Below are 17608 nucleotides of genomic sequence, written 5' to 3' on the forward strand. Positions count from 1 at the left end.
GTGGGTCAGGAATATCTGGTACATCCTGTGGGTTTGGATACTCCCAGCCTGGTGAACCTGTTGGGTAGGTAAAAGGCTCATCTTCCCTCCCCCCATGCTATACTCATCATCTTCAACATCCTGAGGAGGTGTATGTTGTGGAGAATGAGGAGAATTTTGAGGTGAAATGTTTAAAGGCAGGGCAGGTGAAGGAGATACACGAGAAGAAGGGTGCATAGGAGATGTGGCGGAGTCCTTCTTGACAGGCACTGGAGGTGTAGGTGCTATATCTGACTTGCTCTTCCTGTGTGGTGTGGTGGAAACATGTCCTGTTTCTGGATCAATGTAGGTCCTTTTTTGTAAAGGATCTGGTTGGAAAAGCTCCTCTTCTTGAGGAACAGCCTTAGGCGACGATCTTTTCGGTTCCGAACCTGTTTGTTGCTTGTCTTTAGCCTTAGGAGCCGATGTTGAGTCCTTTGGCGTAGATTTCGGCACCAAAGGTACTGTCTTTGGATACGAAGCCTGTTTCTTGTACTTGGAAGGATTGGAAGCAGGCTTTGTTTGTTTCGGCATCGAGGGTATCTGCTTCGGAGTGGAAGCTGTTTTCGGGGCATCGGAAACAGGCTTCGTTGTTTTCGGAGTCACTTTGTCTCTCGGAGTCGACTGTTTCAGAGTGTCTTTCTGAACCGGGACTTCTTTCTGTTTTGGTGCCGAGGGAGCAGGTGGTATCGGCACATGCGGTTTGCTTGGTATGGAACTACCGGAAGGCTTCATTATTTTCTTCAGAGCCGGGCTCGATGGCGGGGCTTTCAAAGTGATTTTTCGGTCTTGACCTTTGCCTTCGATTTTGGTGTTTCGGCTGGGGTAGGGGCAGTGGTACTCACACGTTGACCCGAAGGTATGGAGTCATCTGCCTCGGATACGATCTGGAGATCATCGGAATCTTCCTCCGGGACACATGGACCTTTGTCGAAGATATCCACTGGTTCCGGCGCTGATCTCTGCATGTTGCGTCGACGGGCCCTCCGATCCCGAATGGTCTTTTTCGATCTAAAGGATGCACAGACTGTGCAGCTGGATTTGTCGTGGTCTGGCAATAAGCACAGGTTACAGACCTCGTGATGGTAACTGTGTGGAAATTTTGCTCCACACTCGGGGCATCTTTTGAATTGCGTCCTTTCCGGTTGTACGATTAAACAACTACCTCTGAAATCACGGGTGCCTAAACCACGAAGGCTAAACAATGACCAAATGCTAACCACTAAGTTATTGAACCACGACTTAACTGAACCACGCAAATAATTCTTTTGACGTGCAAACCGAATCTACCCATATTTTGAAACTGGCGTTAATGAAAACCTGCTATCTTTGAAAATGCCATTCTTACAGTGTTTTTCTTTTTTAACAATACTAATATTTACACGTAGACGCTTACCTCAGATTTTAATGCCATTTTCTACACTGATACTAACTGTTAATCTCCAGACTTGTATTTATGTAAAATATTGCTGGTATTGACGTTTTATTCAGGAAAATCTCTTTTTACTTTGCGAACTGGGCCACGCTGTTTTAGGATGATGTCATCAAACAGGAAAATACTCGTAGTGGAGCCATTCTTAGAGCTACAGAAAAATTGGCAAAAAATAGAGAAGTATGGTGGAAAAGAAATTAATGAAACCTCGCGAAAAGGGAAATCGTAGTGATGAAAAAAAAAACGACTTGTTGTTTAATGTAGTAGTTGTTGTGGTGGTCATGATTCAGTTGCAGGTCGTTGTTTAGGAGTAGTTGTTAAGGCCACTCGTTGTTAAAAATTCGTTATTCAGGCTGTTTCCCATCCTTTCCATGAGGTGTAGGCCTCACGACGTGGGTAGGTCCAACGGCCCGCGTCAACGACCGGAATTGAGCTGACAAAGTCTAGTCGATGTTTATTGGTATCGAAAGTTGTTTGGTGAAATTTGAAGAAATTATTAAGTGTCGAAGTACTTGAAAAGTAGATTTTGAACCAGAGCGGAAAAGTTTCATCCGAACCCAGTGGCGGAAAAAAACAATCTAAGGATGGAGCCGATGCCCATGCGCACTATAGTCCAAGCGAGGAGTCACCTATCTCGTGACTACAAAGACTTCTTCCAGGACGACAACAACATCTAATCATCCAAGCCCAACACCAGGTGGCGATCTAATGCAAAGTGTAGAATCTGCAGCTCATATGCCTCGAACATGATGTTATGGCAATTTCTCAACAAAACCTATGTGCCAGGCTGCTTTAAAAAAAAAAAAAAAAAGTAAGTTCCAACGTAAGTTGAGATAATGATCACCGGTATAAAAAAAAACTACTGAAAATGGGTATAACTCTTACGTCATAGGTCAATTGCAAAGTGGGAAGGATGGGCAGGGAGTTACTGAATCTGCTGCTATACTGCGTCTCTACCAGATATTACGTTACGGAAGGTAAGTAACTTTTACATCTGATTGAGACATCTATACGCAGATTCCTTAACTTTTGAATTAAACACCATAATCCTACAAAAGTTCTCAAAGAGAACCAGCCGGTCATGACTCACAACAGACCAAATGTACGGAGGAACAGCGGAACAAGAGCTTGGCTTTTGATAGAATCCATGATCATTGTCACAGAACATATACATGAAAAACAACACTACAGGTCTGAGAGAATCAGCCCTTCAAGGAAAAGTGGAAAAAACTCTTAAAGAATCATCTGTTAGTTATCACACATTATCCTCTGTCCTCAAAAGGAAATAACTCTATGGCCAAAAGGTCCAAGTGCCCAATAAAAGTTATGAAATCTGCATTCTTTACAACAATAAAGAGATATCCGAGAAAAAAATTGTCCTGATAAAATCCAAAGAAGGACTCTCTTAACTCATTCCATTAAATCAAGATGAATGAAACCAAAAGAAAGAAACAATAATACCTCCATGGCATAAAGAACTCAAAGGTTACATAACGCACAGTAAAAAAACTAAAAAGACACTAATAGATTTGAATATAATATTGATATTCATCTATTATGCCAGTTGTAAAAAAAAAAAAAATGTTTTTTTTGCCACAAAGGTGCATCACCTGGACATATGCATACTATATGTAATAGTGTGTCACAATAGACTCAGAGTGGTCTGACAACTCCTAAAACTTTGCTGGCCCACATTAACTGCAGGACCACAGGTTTCTATAAAGCCTGTGCCCGCATGGCCTTCATCAGTGTCATGGTACGAATGTCTTTACATAACCCCAAGCAGTGGGCAAGCTCAAAACTAAACATTAAAAGGAAATATATAAAATGTATTCTTGTTAGCAACAAGCGCATGCAACACTTGTGATACAAAGCACAATTTGATTGCAAGCCCGCCTCAAGAAATAAAAGCCATAATTTCCCAGGACTTGTGAAACACAGAGAAAATAGATTCATACCCAAAATGACAGAGAATAATAGCATCCTGTAAAGCTTAAAAACTCCAACCATGAACCGTATGACCGAAAACAAGTAAGGAATCTGCATCTAGAAGTCTCCATCAGATTGTTTCCATCACTACCTCGTAACATACAGAGTTCACCCCATCATGTTCTAGGAATGAACACATTAATTACCTATACCCTCCCACAGAGAAGGCCACTAACTCGTGTCTTCCAAAAAATACACCATAAACTCTGAGTTTACTTGCACAATTTTCCAAAAAGTGAAGCACGTATAATAAAATATAGATATGCAGTCTGCTCAGAAAGAGAAAGCAACCTGCGCCATGAAACACATAGTCCAAAAGGATTTTAATGAAGGATGAACCACAAGAACATGTATTCAAAAGAATATAAAGCGTAGGTCCTGAATCCATCAGCGCCATAATAAATATATACACCACAAGAGTAGTGAGGCCATGCTACGCTAATTACTCGAGTAAAGACCAGAGCATCCTTATATACCAGACTTACCACTGACATAACATGTCCCTGTGAGAGACAATGAAAGGTCAAAACCATGCACATTTCAGCATACTGAACTGCTTCAAAGAAGTTTGTGTCAGAAAATCTTCTATACAAGAAGACGCGTCTCTTGACAACAATCGCTTGAGCGCAAAGCTCATCTTCAGAGGCCAAGGGACAAAGGGAATCCTCCCTCGGTCATCTAAATCAATACCAACCTAAACAAGCATTTGCAATGCAATAGGTCTCGCCCTTGTGAGAGTTTGAGCTATTGGCGTTGTAAATGACAATGCCTTTTATTTATGTTTTAAAAACCAAAACATAAATAAAAGTTATTGTTATTTACAATGTCAATAGCTTAAAGTCGCATAAATGCGAGACCAATTGCATTGCAAATTTTTTTGATATTGTTCCAGAATTTTCTGAACCCCAAACCTTATTTTTGAGGTGCTGCAGCCCCCCTACTTCCTTTGCCCATACCTAGTGTACGTAGCTTAAGCCTGCTCTGGAGGTGTCCCCTTCTTCACAGTAACACGCAGCAGGCACCTCTCTTTGCTGTCACATTAGAGTGTTACAAGGGTCCTCTGCTCTCTCTTCCTTGAGGCTACTTCACGCTGTCTCCCGCTCCGATACATACTGACTTTGCTTTTCTGCCTCAGTGCTGTGACGGTCACTGTCTCAAAACCGTTTAGCTCGGCGGCACGCTCTATCTACTCTGGGTTCTTCAGCACTCACAGGCACGCACACAGCTCTTGTCTCGTTGGTGCAGCACTCACATTCTATTCCATGAGCCTCACTTTCCTGGCCCTTGGCTGTCTCGTTAGCTCCTCCCTGTGACTGGGACCCCGCGGGGAGCTTCTGCTGATGCGTTAAATCGTATCTGCGAAGATGCTGCTTGAAATGTTCCAACCATTGGAAAGTAAAGAGTGGTAGATTGAAGAGTCAATAGCGTGGGCCTAATATGTACAATATAGAAATGTGGTCAATATATCAAATAGCAAAATTCAAAGCAAAGTAATGAGGAATAACTGATTGTTTGCGGCCAAAACACTTTTCATGTTGTGGGCCGAGCCCAGTTCCAGGTTAAAAATCTGAGTGCACTTATGAGGCACAATCGCCGAGGACGGATTGGCCATTTATATCAGCAGGCATTTCCCGGCAGGCGGGGTGTGAGTGGGGTGGAGACTGAGTCAAAGGAGTCCATTTTTTGTAGGTCGACGACTGGTGCCTCTGTCCACAGCTCCCCGGGGTATATGGCAGCTAGCAAAAAGAGAAGGCGCGGAAGAGACACAGGAAGAGAGAAAAAAAGACAGGAATAGAGAGAAAGACAGGAATAGAGAGAGAAAGACAGGAACAGAGAGAGCGAAAGAAAAAGACAGGATTAGAGAGAGAAAGACAAGATTAGAGAGAAAGACAGGAATAGAGAGAAAAATGCAGGAACCAAGAGAGAAAGACAGGAACAGAGAGAAAAAGACAAGAACAGAGGAATACAGCAATAGAGAGATAAAGATAGGAATAGATAGATAAAAATGCAGGAACAGAGAGAGTAAGACAGGAACAGAGAGAGAGAAAGACAGGACTAGATAGGGAAAAATGCAGGAACAGAGAGAGAGAGAAAGACAGGAACAGAGAGAGAAAGGCAGGAACACAGAGAGAAAGGCAGGACAGGAACAGAGAGGAAAAGACAGGAACAGATAGAGAAAGACAGGAACAGATAGAGAAAGACAGCAACAGAGAGAGAGAAAGACAGCAACAGAGAGAGAGAAAGACAGCAACAGAGAGAGAGAAAGTCAGCAACAGAGAAAGAAAGACAGGAAGAGAGAGAGAAAGACAAGAAAAGAAAGAGACAGGAAGGCAGTGTTGCAGAGCTGTAGTGCCAAGTGTTTGAATTTGGAAGACACTGTTGGAAAACATACTCTTATTGTGTGTGTCCACACACGAGCGTGTCACTACAGAGCTGTCAAAGGAGCAGAGAGAGAGAGGGCCCACGCAAATGAATTCCCACATACTTAAAAGACATGCTCATGATCACTGCAGGGGCGCGAACCACAGAAACAAAACATACCCGATTCTGAAAATGTCTAAGGAGGAAAAGCAATGTGCTGAAAAACACATTCCCGCGTTGGACCCCAAAACTCTGGAATGTTCTAACGGAGGAAATAACAGTCAATAATAACTCACTGCCATTCAGGACACTTTTAAAGACACTAATCTTGGGCAGATATTGCCAATGTAGGTCAATAAATATGACATACACACGGTAACCGTTCTCCCCTATGCTGAGAATACCCGACACTAACCAAACAGTCGCAGTGTAAAGCACTGTGCTCGTTATCCCACCTTACCAGGCTGTAACCCGCCTGAAGCCCACGTGGCGTGGCCTGAGGAACAGCAATATATTTAATACATAAATACATTTAAAGAAAGATTGTGTGCGGGGACTCATGACAACTCAGATGGACAAGCGTGGTATCCCTATCGGCGCTCTCTTGCGAGCACCATCTGGGCTCGCTCGGTGCAACATGGGGCTAGCAGAACCTTTTCCAGATCTCCATTTCACTTCCAGTGCAGCTCCACCGCCACTTTATAAGTTAACTTTCCAGACCCCTTTTGTTCCCCTGAAGTAGGCAGCAGTTTTCTAGATTTATCCTGGATTTCAAGCAGTTTCCCAACAAACTGCAACGATTTTTTTTTAAAAAACTAAAAAAAAGTCGGGTAAAGTGTTCAGTGGCGAGTAAGGCATCTCATCTGCACCTAAGGAGAGCGATAACTACTAAAAACCTACCCGAACAGCTCCAAATTGGCCGGCTTCGTGATTGTTTTCTAAATAGCAATCTACGAGCTTGCACACTAAAACTAATTCCGAACTGGCTTGTGGTGGCGCTTGAGCCAAGGTGGGTGCGGCAGTGTGTGGAGAGCTAGCAGGCTGCCTTTTAATTTATTTGGTTAAATTCCGAGCCTAGCTGACGGACGGGTGTGAAGAGGCGCTGCAGGGACGGCTGACCCGGCCCAAGCAAGACACCAGTGAGGTGGTGCCAGTAGAAGAGCACGCCGGGCACCGGAACACATTATTGCATTGCGCAAAGGCAGCCGTTTGTATATAATTGCATATCGCTTTCACGTTAAGTGAAAGCATGATGCAAAAACAAGGAAAGAAAGTTATCCCCTCTGCGTAGTGTTTTCTTCATTCGGTCTCTCCTCCATGTTCACTGTAAATGCACCTCGACACACCCAATTAAAAACAAGATGTGCGCGCGCACTCATGAAAACGAAACTTAGCGTGGGGGCAGGACTTCCGTCTTGTGCGCGAATCAGCGCCCACGGAGTTCCTGGCCCGAGTAGCAGTGGTGACGCGGGGCTCCCATGCCCGAGGGAGAGCCCAGCGGAGGCTACAGAACACCGGATTGGCGGTAAGTGGGACTGTATTCCGGAGCGGGGGCGCGTGTGTGTATGTGTGCGCGCGTGTGTGTGTGCGACGGAGGGGGTGTCTCTGTATGCGTGCGTGTATGTGCGCTCGTGTGTGTGTCTCTGGTGAGGTATGGGGGGAGCGTGTGTGTATGCAGTGTGTGTATGCAGTGTGTGTGTGTGTGTGTATGCGACGGCGGGGGTGGGTTCTCTGTATGTATGGGTGCGTGCATGGGTGCTCGTGTGTGTGTGTGTGTCTCTGGGTATGCGAATGCGTGTTGGAGCTTCCGAGGCAGGAGAGGGGCACGGCGCCGTGCGCGCCCACGAGGTGCAATCTGCGCTCGTGCACCCTCTCTTGTCCACATTCCCAAATACGGCTGACAATAGGTCTAGAAGCAGACAGCAATCAAAGCTTTGCTTTGAATGCAGGCCTGCTCGATCGAAAAAGGGAAAAATGGTACTGAGAATAAAACATCTGCTCTCGCAGGAACACCAAGTGGTCAAACCAACAACTGTAAATTGCCCTATCAAAGCTTACTCGCTTTTAAAGAAATAGCCTGTATCTCAAATATAAGGACAAGTTACACCAGTAACAAGCAACAAAAAGCGATGTCTCTGAAGACCTCTCTTTATCACAGAAGCATTTTAACACTACATCAGCTTAACTCCCAAAAAGATGGGCACCATCAAATGGCATGTCGACCAACGTTGACTGGACAGCCGCCAAGAAACCCTAAGTTGCCAATCAAACCCAACACCTTAATGCCACTGCTGATGCCATGACGTGACCTACAGAGTCTGTAGTGTCCATACCACACCTTATGGTAAGCCTAGAAGCCTGCTGACTATCTTTATTTAAGTCTCCAATCTCAGAGTGGAGGTTATTCAGAAGAGATGGCAACATATGTAGTGAATCCCATAAAGCATGTGGAAAATCGCCCCATCACACAAGCTGTGTTTGTGGATCTCAAGGCTGAAATTGCAGAAGTAAAGATGTGCTTACCACATACATCACGACTCCTAGTCTCCTTACCATCCACTAGAGTCTTCGGTATAGAATCTACATTCTGTGAAGAAGTCAACTTGAGTCACCAGGCTACGTGTGGAAGAATGTCTGGAACCAGGTCCCCAGGCGCAGGCAAGTGTCTACTTGTAATATCCCTGTCCATTGATGCCGCAAACTCAGGCTTGGCCCAAATACCTAACAAAATATCAAAAAGGGCCTCCCCAAATGGAACAGGTGCTTCCCCTGGCTGTCCGTGAAAAAGGACCTCAATCAAAGGGTCTTTTGACCTTTGCACAATAGGAGGTGACAAGTTCAAAAACACAGCCACTTTCCTTAGCATGTATGCAAAGGAGGAACTTGCCTCCACAGCAAGGCAAGGGGAAGAAAGCGATCCTGAAGCTGGTGAAGAATCCAGGCCACTAGCCTCTTCCCAGAGCAGACAATCAGCTCTCCTCCATCTAAGGCACATAAATGTCTGAAATGGGCTGAAAGGGCCCTGCCTCAATCGATACAGGCTGCCTTTCCAAAACGTCTGCCTGAGAAACCTGCATATTCCCCTCAGTTTGAATAGTCTACTCCGCATCTGACATCTATGACGCCTACAAGGAGGAAGAGAAGCAACTTCGACCAATGCTGCCGACATCAGTGTTGGAGTCGGCTGATCAAACTTCGGAGTCGTATGTCGATCCCAAAGGACTGTAGACCCACGCCAAAGCGGCGCCAGCTGACGTCAACCAGCGCCGACCCCTCCACTCCAACAGCTCAACCGTAACAGAGGAAAAACCCTCCAACAGCACCCCACTCACCTCCTTGGGACATAAAGGTGCTCCTGAGAGATATGGTACTAAAGATGAGGTGCAAGGAATTACGCCCTGGCTCCCAGAAACAGGAGGTGAAGCGGTGCGGAGTCACGTACGGCCTTAACCGTTGAGCGGGAGGAGCCATGGGAGAGGCATCTCCACGTATGAGAATGCCTTTTGACTTTCCTGAAGAAAGACGTCCTCCAGACAGGCTTTAGCTCCTAGATAGATCCCGCAAATGCGCTTCCAGAGACAATGAAGACCGAGGCTGGTAAGTCTTCGAGGACCGTGACACATGCGCCATCAACTTCAAAAGCCGGTCCTTTATCTACTTCGGTTTTAGTTTCTTGCAGGAGCCACAATCCTCGGCATTGTGGTGCTTGCCGAAACGCCACATACATATTGGATGCAGGTCTGTCACCGACATATGTCGGCTACAAGACCCACAAGGTTTGAAACCTGTAGACATTAGACAAAGGCACACTGTTCCACCGACACAAAGTATCTCAGCTGTCTAAAAATCGCCCCAAGGATCCACTTCTCCGGATTCGCGTTACTGCGCAGAAAAGAAGAAACGGATGTCCGTGCGCTGGAGGGGACTTGTATGGCTCCACTAACATCATGACCGGAGTCAATGTCATCCCGGAGACGTACAATGCCGTCCCCCAGCGGTGCTGCTGAGAAATTTCCTGATCCAGACTAGTGCCTGGGGAGAATTTAAAAGTTGATGAATCTGCAAATAGATCTATCAGATGCCGTGCGCAATGTGTGATTTAAATGGGTTGGTGTGCCGAACGTCGAGTGGATGAGTTAGGAGGAAGAAATATTTTCTTGAAAATAATTTTTGATACATAAAATGAATATATTCTATTATCTTGACTTGAACCTTTCAATTTACCATGCCCCCTGTAAAAAAAAAGGAAATAACAAAATGACATGAAATTTCTTCAACTTTAGCTATTTATTCCAGCAACAAGCCGCCCAGATGGAAAGTAGCAGTTTTGTACAAACAAAACAATTACTGACCTGTACTCCAACTGTTTTAATTGGCAGCAAAAAGGCATTAAGTGAATGTAAACTTGTAATCTGCAGGAGTTTTTCTTGGTCATCTTCAGATGTACAAGCTTTGACTCTTTGCAACAAAGTATGAGGCTGTAATGAAAAAGGCAACCAAAAACATGTAATTAGTCTACAGTGAGATTATTTTCAATGAAAGCTTAGATCACATTTTTTCTTGTGAAAAGCGCACAAACATAATCTAATCAACATTTTATATTTGTTTTGGAATAGTCTTGAGTTGCAACTATTCACCACTACAACAAGGTAATATCTCAGGATAACCATCTAAAACAAAGTAACTACTCATTCAGGATGCCAAACAAGTCCATGGGCTTCAGAGTAACAACTACTGTTTTAACAACGTACACATTAAAAATGACACACCTACATACACTCCAGATAGAACAGAGACAGAATATATTAAGAACCCAAGAATAGTTTGGACAGTTGTGATTGGTATTGATGGAGCGAGGTGGCAAACGCAACATTTTGTGTACCCCTCGTGAAATTAATGTCCCATAACATAATCAGTACTAATTGCATGTTTTGTGAAATTAACCAGCCATAGAGTAAAGTGCACACAATATTTTTATTTTTACACACGGGGAGGACTAATTTGCTTGTATGGCACAAAATAAACCCAGCTAATGTGTATTGTTATCGTGTTGTGAACTAATGTGCAGCTTATTCGTAAACAAATGCAATTTAAATGTGCTGTTTGTATTCATTAATGTGATGGAAAGGTCGAATTGTATGTATAAAACGCATTTATGTGGCTTGTCTGCTAGGTAACAACTAATTGGGAAACATTAGTAAGGTGGGAGGTAAACAGAACGGGTTTAAATTAATAATTTAACATGAATCTGTGTTTGTTTTCATAATAGTTCCAAAAGAGGCCTTTGAGGCCTGTATGAAAATGGACGCTGGGGTAAACTGTGAGCAAGAGTTGAACTGCACAGGCGCGCCAAAACCTGCAAGTCAGAGTGAACTGCCTGTGCTCGAGGAGGTTCAAGGCTGATGTGGCCCGGAACCTAGGATGGGTGCCAAGCAGAGATGATGTCGTGCTCAAACCCTGGGAAGAAATGTGGATGTTGCCACTCAATGAAATGCCTAGGCCAAAGACTGTCCTAAACAAAGCCCCTTTTCTCTTTTTGCTGACACGTTGAGAAATATATGTTGTAATGGTGAGATGATGCTCACCCACCCCAAATTTGTCCAATGAGGAATAGAATAAGAGATGTTAGTTACTTTTTAGATAGATTAAGTTAGGGAATTAAGGTATAAAAACCGTTGGTTTTGTGTAGGGGTCGCTTTTTCCATTTCCATCGGAGATGCTGCCCGATTGCTGACCGATTCCTGGATGTAAGAGACTCTAATTTTCTTTACTTGTTTGCTTTGCAGGATTTTAGGATAAGATGAGGGTGCTAGTTAGGGATGTTAGGAGAGAATGACTATGGAACTATCTGTTGTTTGCTAATTTTAACTGTCTTCTGAAATAAAGCGATTTCTTCCTTGAGCTCAATAAAATGATCATTTGAAATAAAGTTTAAGTTTTACTGAATAAATATTTACTAATGCATAAATTGTCAGACATGATAAAGTTTGTTTTGAATAAAAATTAGATTTAATGGAGAACTAAGAGCTGGTCTTTGAAATTCTTCCTATGCCTAATTTTCATTCTAACAGATCCATTGCCACAATGGTGGTGTGTCTGAATAATTTACTCCATGATTAAATGTTAAATCTGCAGGTGTACATAATGTATAGTTAAATAGGTTTAGACGCTCCACCAAAATGCAAAAGCGTTTCTCCAGTGTGATTCACCAGAGCCTTGAAGCCTGTAAGTGAACAGGGTAAATGTGCAGTGTTATGGGCCCCACTGGTGCATGATTTGGGTGTTTTAAGGTTTCAGGGAAATGGCGAGTATTGATTAGAAATGATTTCTGGAGCCGCGCTGGAGCAGTATCACAATTTAGGAAAGTAGCCAAACATTCTGCCAGAGCACAAAATAAATATCCTCTAATAGTGCAATACATTACTAATGAGCAAACCACCAAATTTCTAACATCCAAACGTAATGGCATCCTACCCAGGAGCAACCTCAATGCCATCAGTTACTCCGGAAAGAAAGTAGCGGTATGAAGTAACCATTCCTCCCTGTCCAGATTTGGGGCATTTGGTTTTGCAATTTAACTGCAAGCTATCAGAAAATGCTGAATTACAATCTGACTTTCGTTGTTTCATTGAATTTTTTTTTTTTAAGAACTGTGATGGGTAGCCATTAGGGAGACCATCAAAATCCCAGGAAAGCACTCCGTTCCACTCAGCTGAAAGGGGAGATGCCTCTCACCAACTGTATTCAGGGATGTGGAATTCCTATTGCCCAACGCCCAGGACATATTGTTTGGGGTCAAGACCTACAAGTTTTCATGTGTATTTTGCCCTTGGGGTAAGTGGGCCTAACCCCCTACAGTACAAACCCTTTGGCTGCCAGTTCACCAGTTTATAGTACCACATTATGCATCAGGGAAGGACATTGTCTGCAGTTAAGGTAATATTTGTGCCCATGAGCGAATGCTGTTCAAACTTTTATTTATGGTTCATTGACGCGAAACCTTTATTATTAGGGTGAGCGCTTTTAAGTAAATATATATCAAGTTTGAACTACACTACTGACAGTGCTTCCAATATAAATATTTGTACATAGGTTTTCAAAGTTTAGCAGTACGAGGCCATGTATAATGCTCCCAGAATGCTCTCTGATTACATGCAAATATTTGCAGACACTTGAAAGAAAGATTGATTATTGGCTTTCAAAATATAATATTCACAAAAATAAAATGCCAGTAGGAAAAAAAAAGTAGATAAACTGCTGTAAAAATGTAGGTACCATTTCTTTGCAGCATCATTCAATAAAATGCGTTGATGTATGCTAGTATATCCCAAAAATACCCATGATGGAAAAGAAGTGTAACCATTTTTAATTATGGGTAATACAAATAAACAAGCACTGGCAAAGCCAGGTGGTCTGACATTGGTGGTCAGCCTTTTGGATTTGTCAATGCGTGTCTTGCTTAGGCAGGGTTTTTGTAAAACCTTATTGTGGGGGCTGTTGGGCCCTCCATTATAAAAAAACATTGGCAAAAGCAAAATAGTTTTGGTCTTAAAAAGCACACTTTGCCACAGTAGTTCCTAGCAATGGACAAAAACTATTTTGTGTGCCGATATGCTCCTTGTGAAAGAGCAGAACTGTCACTCGCAGTGAAGCTAGCCAATAGAGAGAGATACAGAACTTTAATAAACACAAAAGGTCATGTTTAACACCAGACCTAATTAGGGGACCAATTATTAAAGAAAGTCTCAAAGGTGCACCTACTGTACATGTCCTAGCATTAAGTGCAAATTTATGGCTTTCGTGAATTCTCAAGAATTAACAAAAGAAGGCCAAAAAATAGTACTCCTAGAAAATATTTGTGAACTGCATTTTAGCATGAGCAAATATGCATGTATAGATTTGTTCATGCGAAAATCTGTTGAGAGTTTGCAAATTCACTTTCCCTCCAACCACTCTTGTCCCAGTCCTGGAAGAAGTTTTACCTCTGCCATTGTTAGGAGTTAATCTCCAACCTCTCTCAGTATGGGGGAAAAAAATGGCGAAAAACCCTAGAACATGCAAGTTAGTAGGGTTGCACAGACTCTAAATGGCATTCCAGCCACTGAACTATTGCGTACCACTACCTTCAGCCCCACTATGTAGGTCTGCAGAAACGTGGCAAAATAAGGGAATTGCTAGTATTCAAACTAGACTATGGTATGAGCCCTGGTATAATCAGAGTCTATATCACAGCTCTCATAAAATGAGGCTGCTGCCATAATTTGTCGCTGCATTACAGGACACAAAAGGGACAAGTGGATTTTGTTATAGTACAAGTAGATTTGTGAAGCAACCTGCCCCATGGACATGTAGGTATTTTATTAAATTCCACACCCCTGTGATATCTTCCATAGATTCATATGCGGCCCTCCCTCCAACCCATTAAGGTTTACCACTTTTCACATCTCTCTTTGTATTTATTAATAGTCTTACTCGAAATCTGAGGTATGGTGGCTGTGCGGGGGATGAGTGCTTCAGGATCTCTGCTCTGATTATTTTAAGTTTGGATGTATTAAAACAACGTGAATAGGCTAAAAACGTGTATTGTTTTCAATGAGATTCTTAATGCTAATGTATTAGCACTGCTTATGTTACCGTTACTGTGGGACTCCCATCATGACGACTGGCAAGATTCAATTATGTGAATCTATGAAAGCTATCAATACCAGTGAATCACAGAGTACAAGTAAGTAACTTGTTTTTATCCAGTATTGGATCTTTCATAGATGCACATGCTTGAATCATTCCCCGAAGTGGGTATCCCAGGGAAATATAATAAAGCAGTATGTGTAACTAACATAGGCTATTGTGGTACTTCATCATAAATATGATCGCAGGTGTATGTCCTTTTTAAAAAAAGGACCAAACTTTAACTATGACCAATCACGTGGTAGCACCCTCTAGAACAAGAGTGGCTCAATTCCTCAGATTTTCACTGCACATCATGTGTGAAGGTCGTCTCCTTCAGGTCTGTTCAGCGTTTTCTTCTGAAAAGCTATTTTCAACCTCTTTACTCTAGTATTTCTGACAGAAAAATACTTTATCGACCTTGCAAGCCCTGTGGGAAGAAGACCGTTCCTGTGGATGACCCACATAAGGAATGCCTTTATTGCCTTCATCCCAAGCATGAGGTAAAAGAATTAAAGATTTGTCGCACTTTCTCCTCAAAAACTCAAGAGGGACAGGGAATGGAGGCTACTTCTGTGGCTTCAGAAAACAAAAACTCAAAAAACCTCTTCTGAGGAAGATAGGGACACCTTATCCAGGCCTCACAAAAGGGCTAGATCCCATGAAGAAGCGTTAGAGGAGCCCATCAAATCCTTAAAGACTTTTTTTCCATCAGCCTCACAGCTCTAAGGAGAAGCAAAAACATTTTCTCAGAAACATCCTTATCTAGCCCATTGACACCCTCTATTAAGGATAGAGATCACCCTCATGTCTCCTCTAGTGACCCGTATTACCGGCTCATTTAGATGAAAAGAAATTGGGACTTTAGGTATAAAGTGTGGATTTGTTCTCAATATTACTTTATCCTGTTTAAACTAGAGAAATGGTTCAGCGACAGTGAAGGCCTGAATTTCTCTGACCCTTCTAGCCGACGTGAGAGCCAAAAAGAGTGCAGGTTTCCACGATATGTATTTTATTTCTGCTTTGTGGATCGGCTCAAAGGGTGGCTTCATGAGTTGAGCGAGAACTATGTTTAACTGCCAAGGAACCGCAGGGCGCTTCAAAGGTGGAAAAGCCCCTTCATGAATTCCCTCAATATCCTCATAGACCATAGCAAGACTTCCCCCTGACTTCCTGCGAAACCTGGAAATTGCTGCCAGGTGTACTTTGATTGATGAATGCGCCAGTTTTGATTTTGCTAAAAAGAGGAGATCTGGCAATACTTGCTCCGGTGCCGAGAGGAAAGGATGAATACCTTTTTTAATGCACTAGTGAAAAAATCTTTCATTTCGATGCGTATGATTTATTAGAGGAAAAAGCTCTGGAATGCTGTAGGAACTTGCAAACTGGTGTTATGTCTACATCACTAAACTCCTAGTCTTGAGGTTCCAAGCAGATAAACTCAGAATTTTTATCTGAGAGTGAAGAATATGACCGCTGTCCATAGACAACAAGTTGGGCAGAGGTTGAAAGTGAATGTGCGGAGATATTGACCGCAGTAGACGTTCTGGGTGACAAAACTGCCTTGGCCATGCCGGAGCTATTAGAATGAGATGGCATGGTTCCTTCTTCATTTTACACACCACCCTTAGGATGAGTGGGAACGGCAGGAAAGCATAATCGAACATCCCTTTCCACTGCATGTGTGGAGCATTCCCCCAAGAGTTGACCTGTGGAAACCTGCTGGCAACATTTTCACACTTCTTGTGGCTTAGGGTTGCAAAGCGATCCAGTTTCGGAGTGCCCCACAGTTTGAAAACTCGCTTCAGCTGCTTCCAATCCAATTCCCATTCGTGACATTGAGAGCTGGTTCTGCTTAACAAATCCGCCAACTCATTGTCCATGCCTGGAACAGGTTGTATTTGCATCATCCTCTTGTGCTCCATCAGCCATTTCAAGATATTGTGGGCTAATTTTGATAGCGTGTGAGACCTGGTGCACCCTTGCTTGGCCAGATGTGGTGTTGTTTGCTCTTAATAGAACAGAAGTGCCTTGAATCCTTGGAAGGAACACCTGTAGTCCCAGAAATACTGCCCTCAATTCCAAGAGATTGATGTGCATTTGCACCTCTTGGGCAGACTATCTCACATGGATTTGTAAGTCTTGGAGATGTGCTCCCCAACCATCCATTGAGGTATCCGTAGTCATAATTAAACTGGGTTGTGCTGCCTGGGATGAGAGTCCCAGAGAGATATTGCGTTCTTTCTCCTACCATGACAGGGCCTGTTTCTTTGCCTGAGAGATGACAATGTCGTCTTCGAAAGAGCCCTGCACCTGAATTCACTGCATGTACAGTTGCTCCTGGACAGGTCTCATGTGCAAACGACAATTTGGTATCAATGGGATGCATGATAGCATTCCCAGCATAGACTTGTACACTCTTATTGAAGTTGACTCTTTTGTGCGCAGTAGGACTGCTAAGTGCATTATCTTGTTCTTTCGCTTTGGAGTGTGAAATGCTTTCATTATTCTGGTGTCTAATACCACTCCGAGAAATATTAGTTTCTGGCTTGGAATCAGACAAGATTGGCGACAGGCCCATGTAGATCTTCTTGCAGAGTAAAACGTGGACCCTTTTACCAGCCAATCGTCCAGGTAGGGAAAATCCTGGTGGCCCTGCCTTCTCAGGAAAGCTGCTACCGACGCCATGCATTTTGTGAAAACTCTGGGAGCTGAGCGAAGACCGAAAGAAAGAACTTTGAACTGATAGTGCCACCCTGCCACCTTGAACCTCAGGAACTGACAACGCTTGGTGTGAATGGGAAGGTGGAAGTATGCGTCCAAAAGATCGAGAGACGCTAAAAAAATCGCCTATGTTTACCAACAAGAGAATATCTTGCAGAGACAGCATTCTGAATGGTTGTTTCTTGATGTATTTGTTCAGCTGTCTGAGATCCATGACCTGTCTCCATTTCCTGCATTTCTTTCTGATAAGGAAGAAATTTGAATAGAAGCCTTTCCCTTGTTAGTTGGAAGAAACTCTTTCTATTGTCCCCTCTAACAACAAGGTTGAGATCTCTTGCTTTAATAGAGGGAGATACTGATGTGTTCTCCTTAAAGGTGGATGTTGTGGAGGCTTTTGAACAAAGTCCAGGATGTGGC

The 17608-nt window shown here is 43.2% G+C and overlaps 1 protein-coding gene across 1 annotated transcript in view; it reads right to left on the bottom strand.

Moving 5' to 3' along the window:
* GMPS (guanosine monophosphate synthase) overlaps nucleotides 1–17608 on the bottom strand; it is a 515861-nt gene that overhangs the window by 216535 nt on the left and 281718 nt on the right. Inside the window, exon 12 of the mRNA XM_078667712.1 lies at nucleotides 10153–10278. Within this exon, the coding sequence (XP_078523838.1) occupies nucleotides 10153–10278 (126 nt within the window). The remainder of the gene's footprint in view (nucleotides 1–10152; nucleotides 10279–17608) is intronic.

The sequence above is a fragment of the Lissotriton helveticus genome, chromosome 11, assembly GCF_964261635.1.
Source record: "Lissotriton helveticus chromosome 11, aLisHel1.1, whole genome shotgun sequence".
NCBI lineage: Eukaryota > Metazoa > Chordata > Amphibia > Caudata > Salamandridae > Lissotriton > Lissotriton helveticus.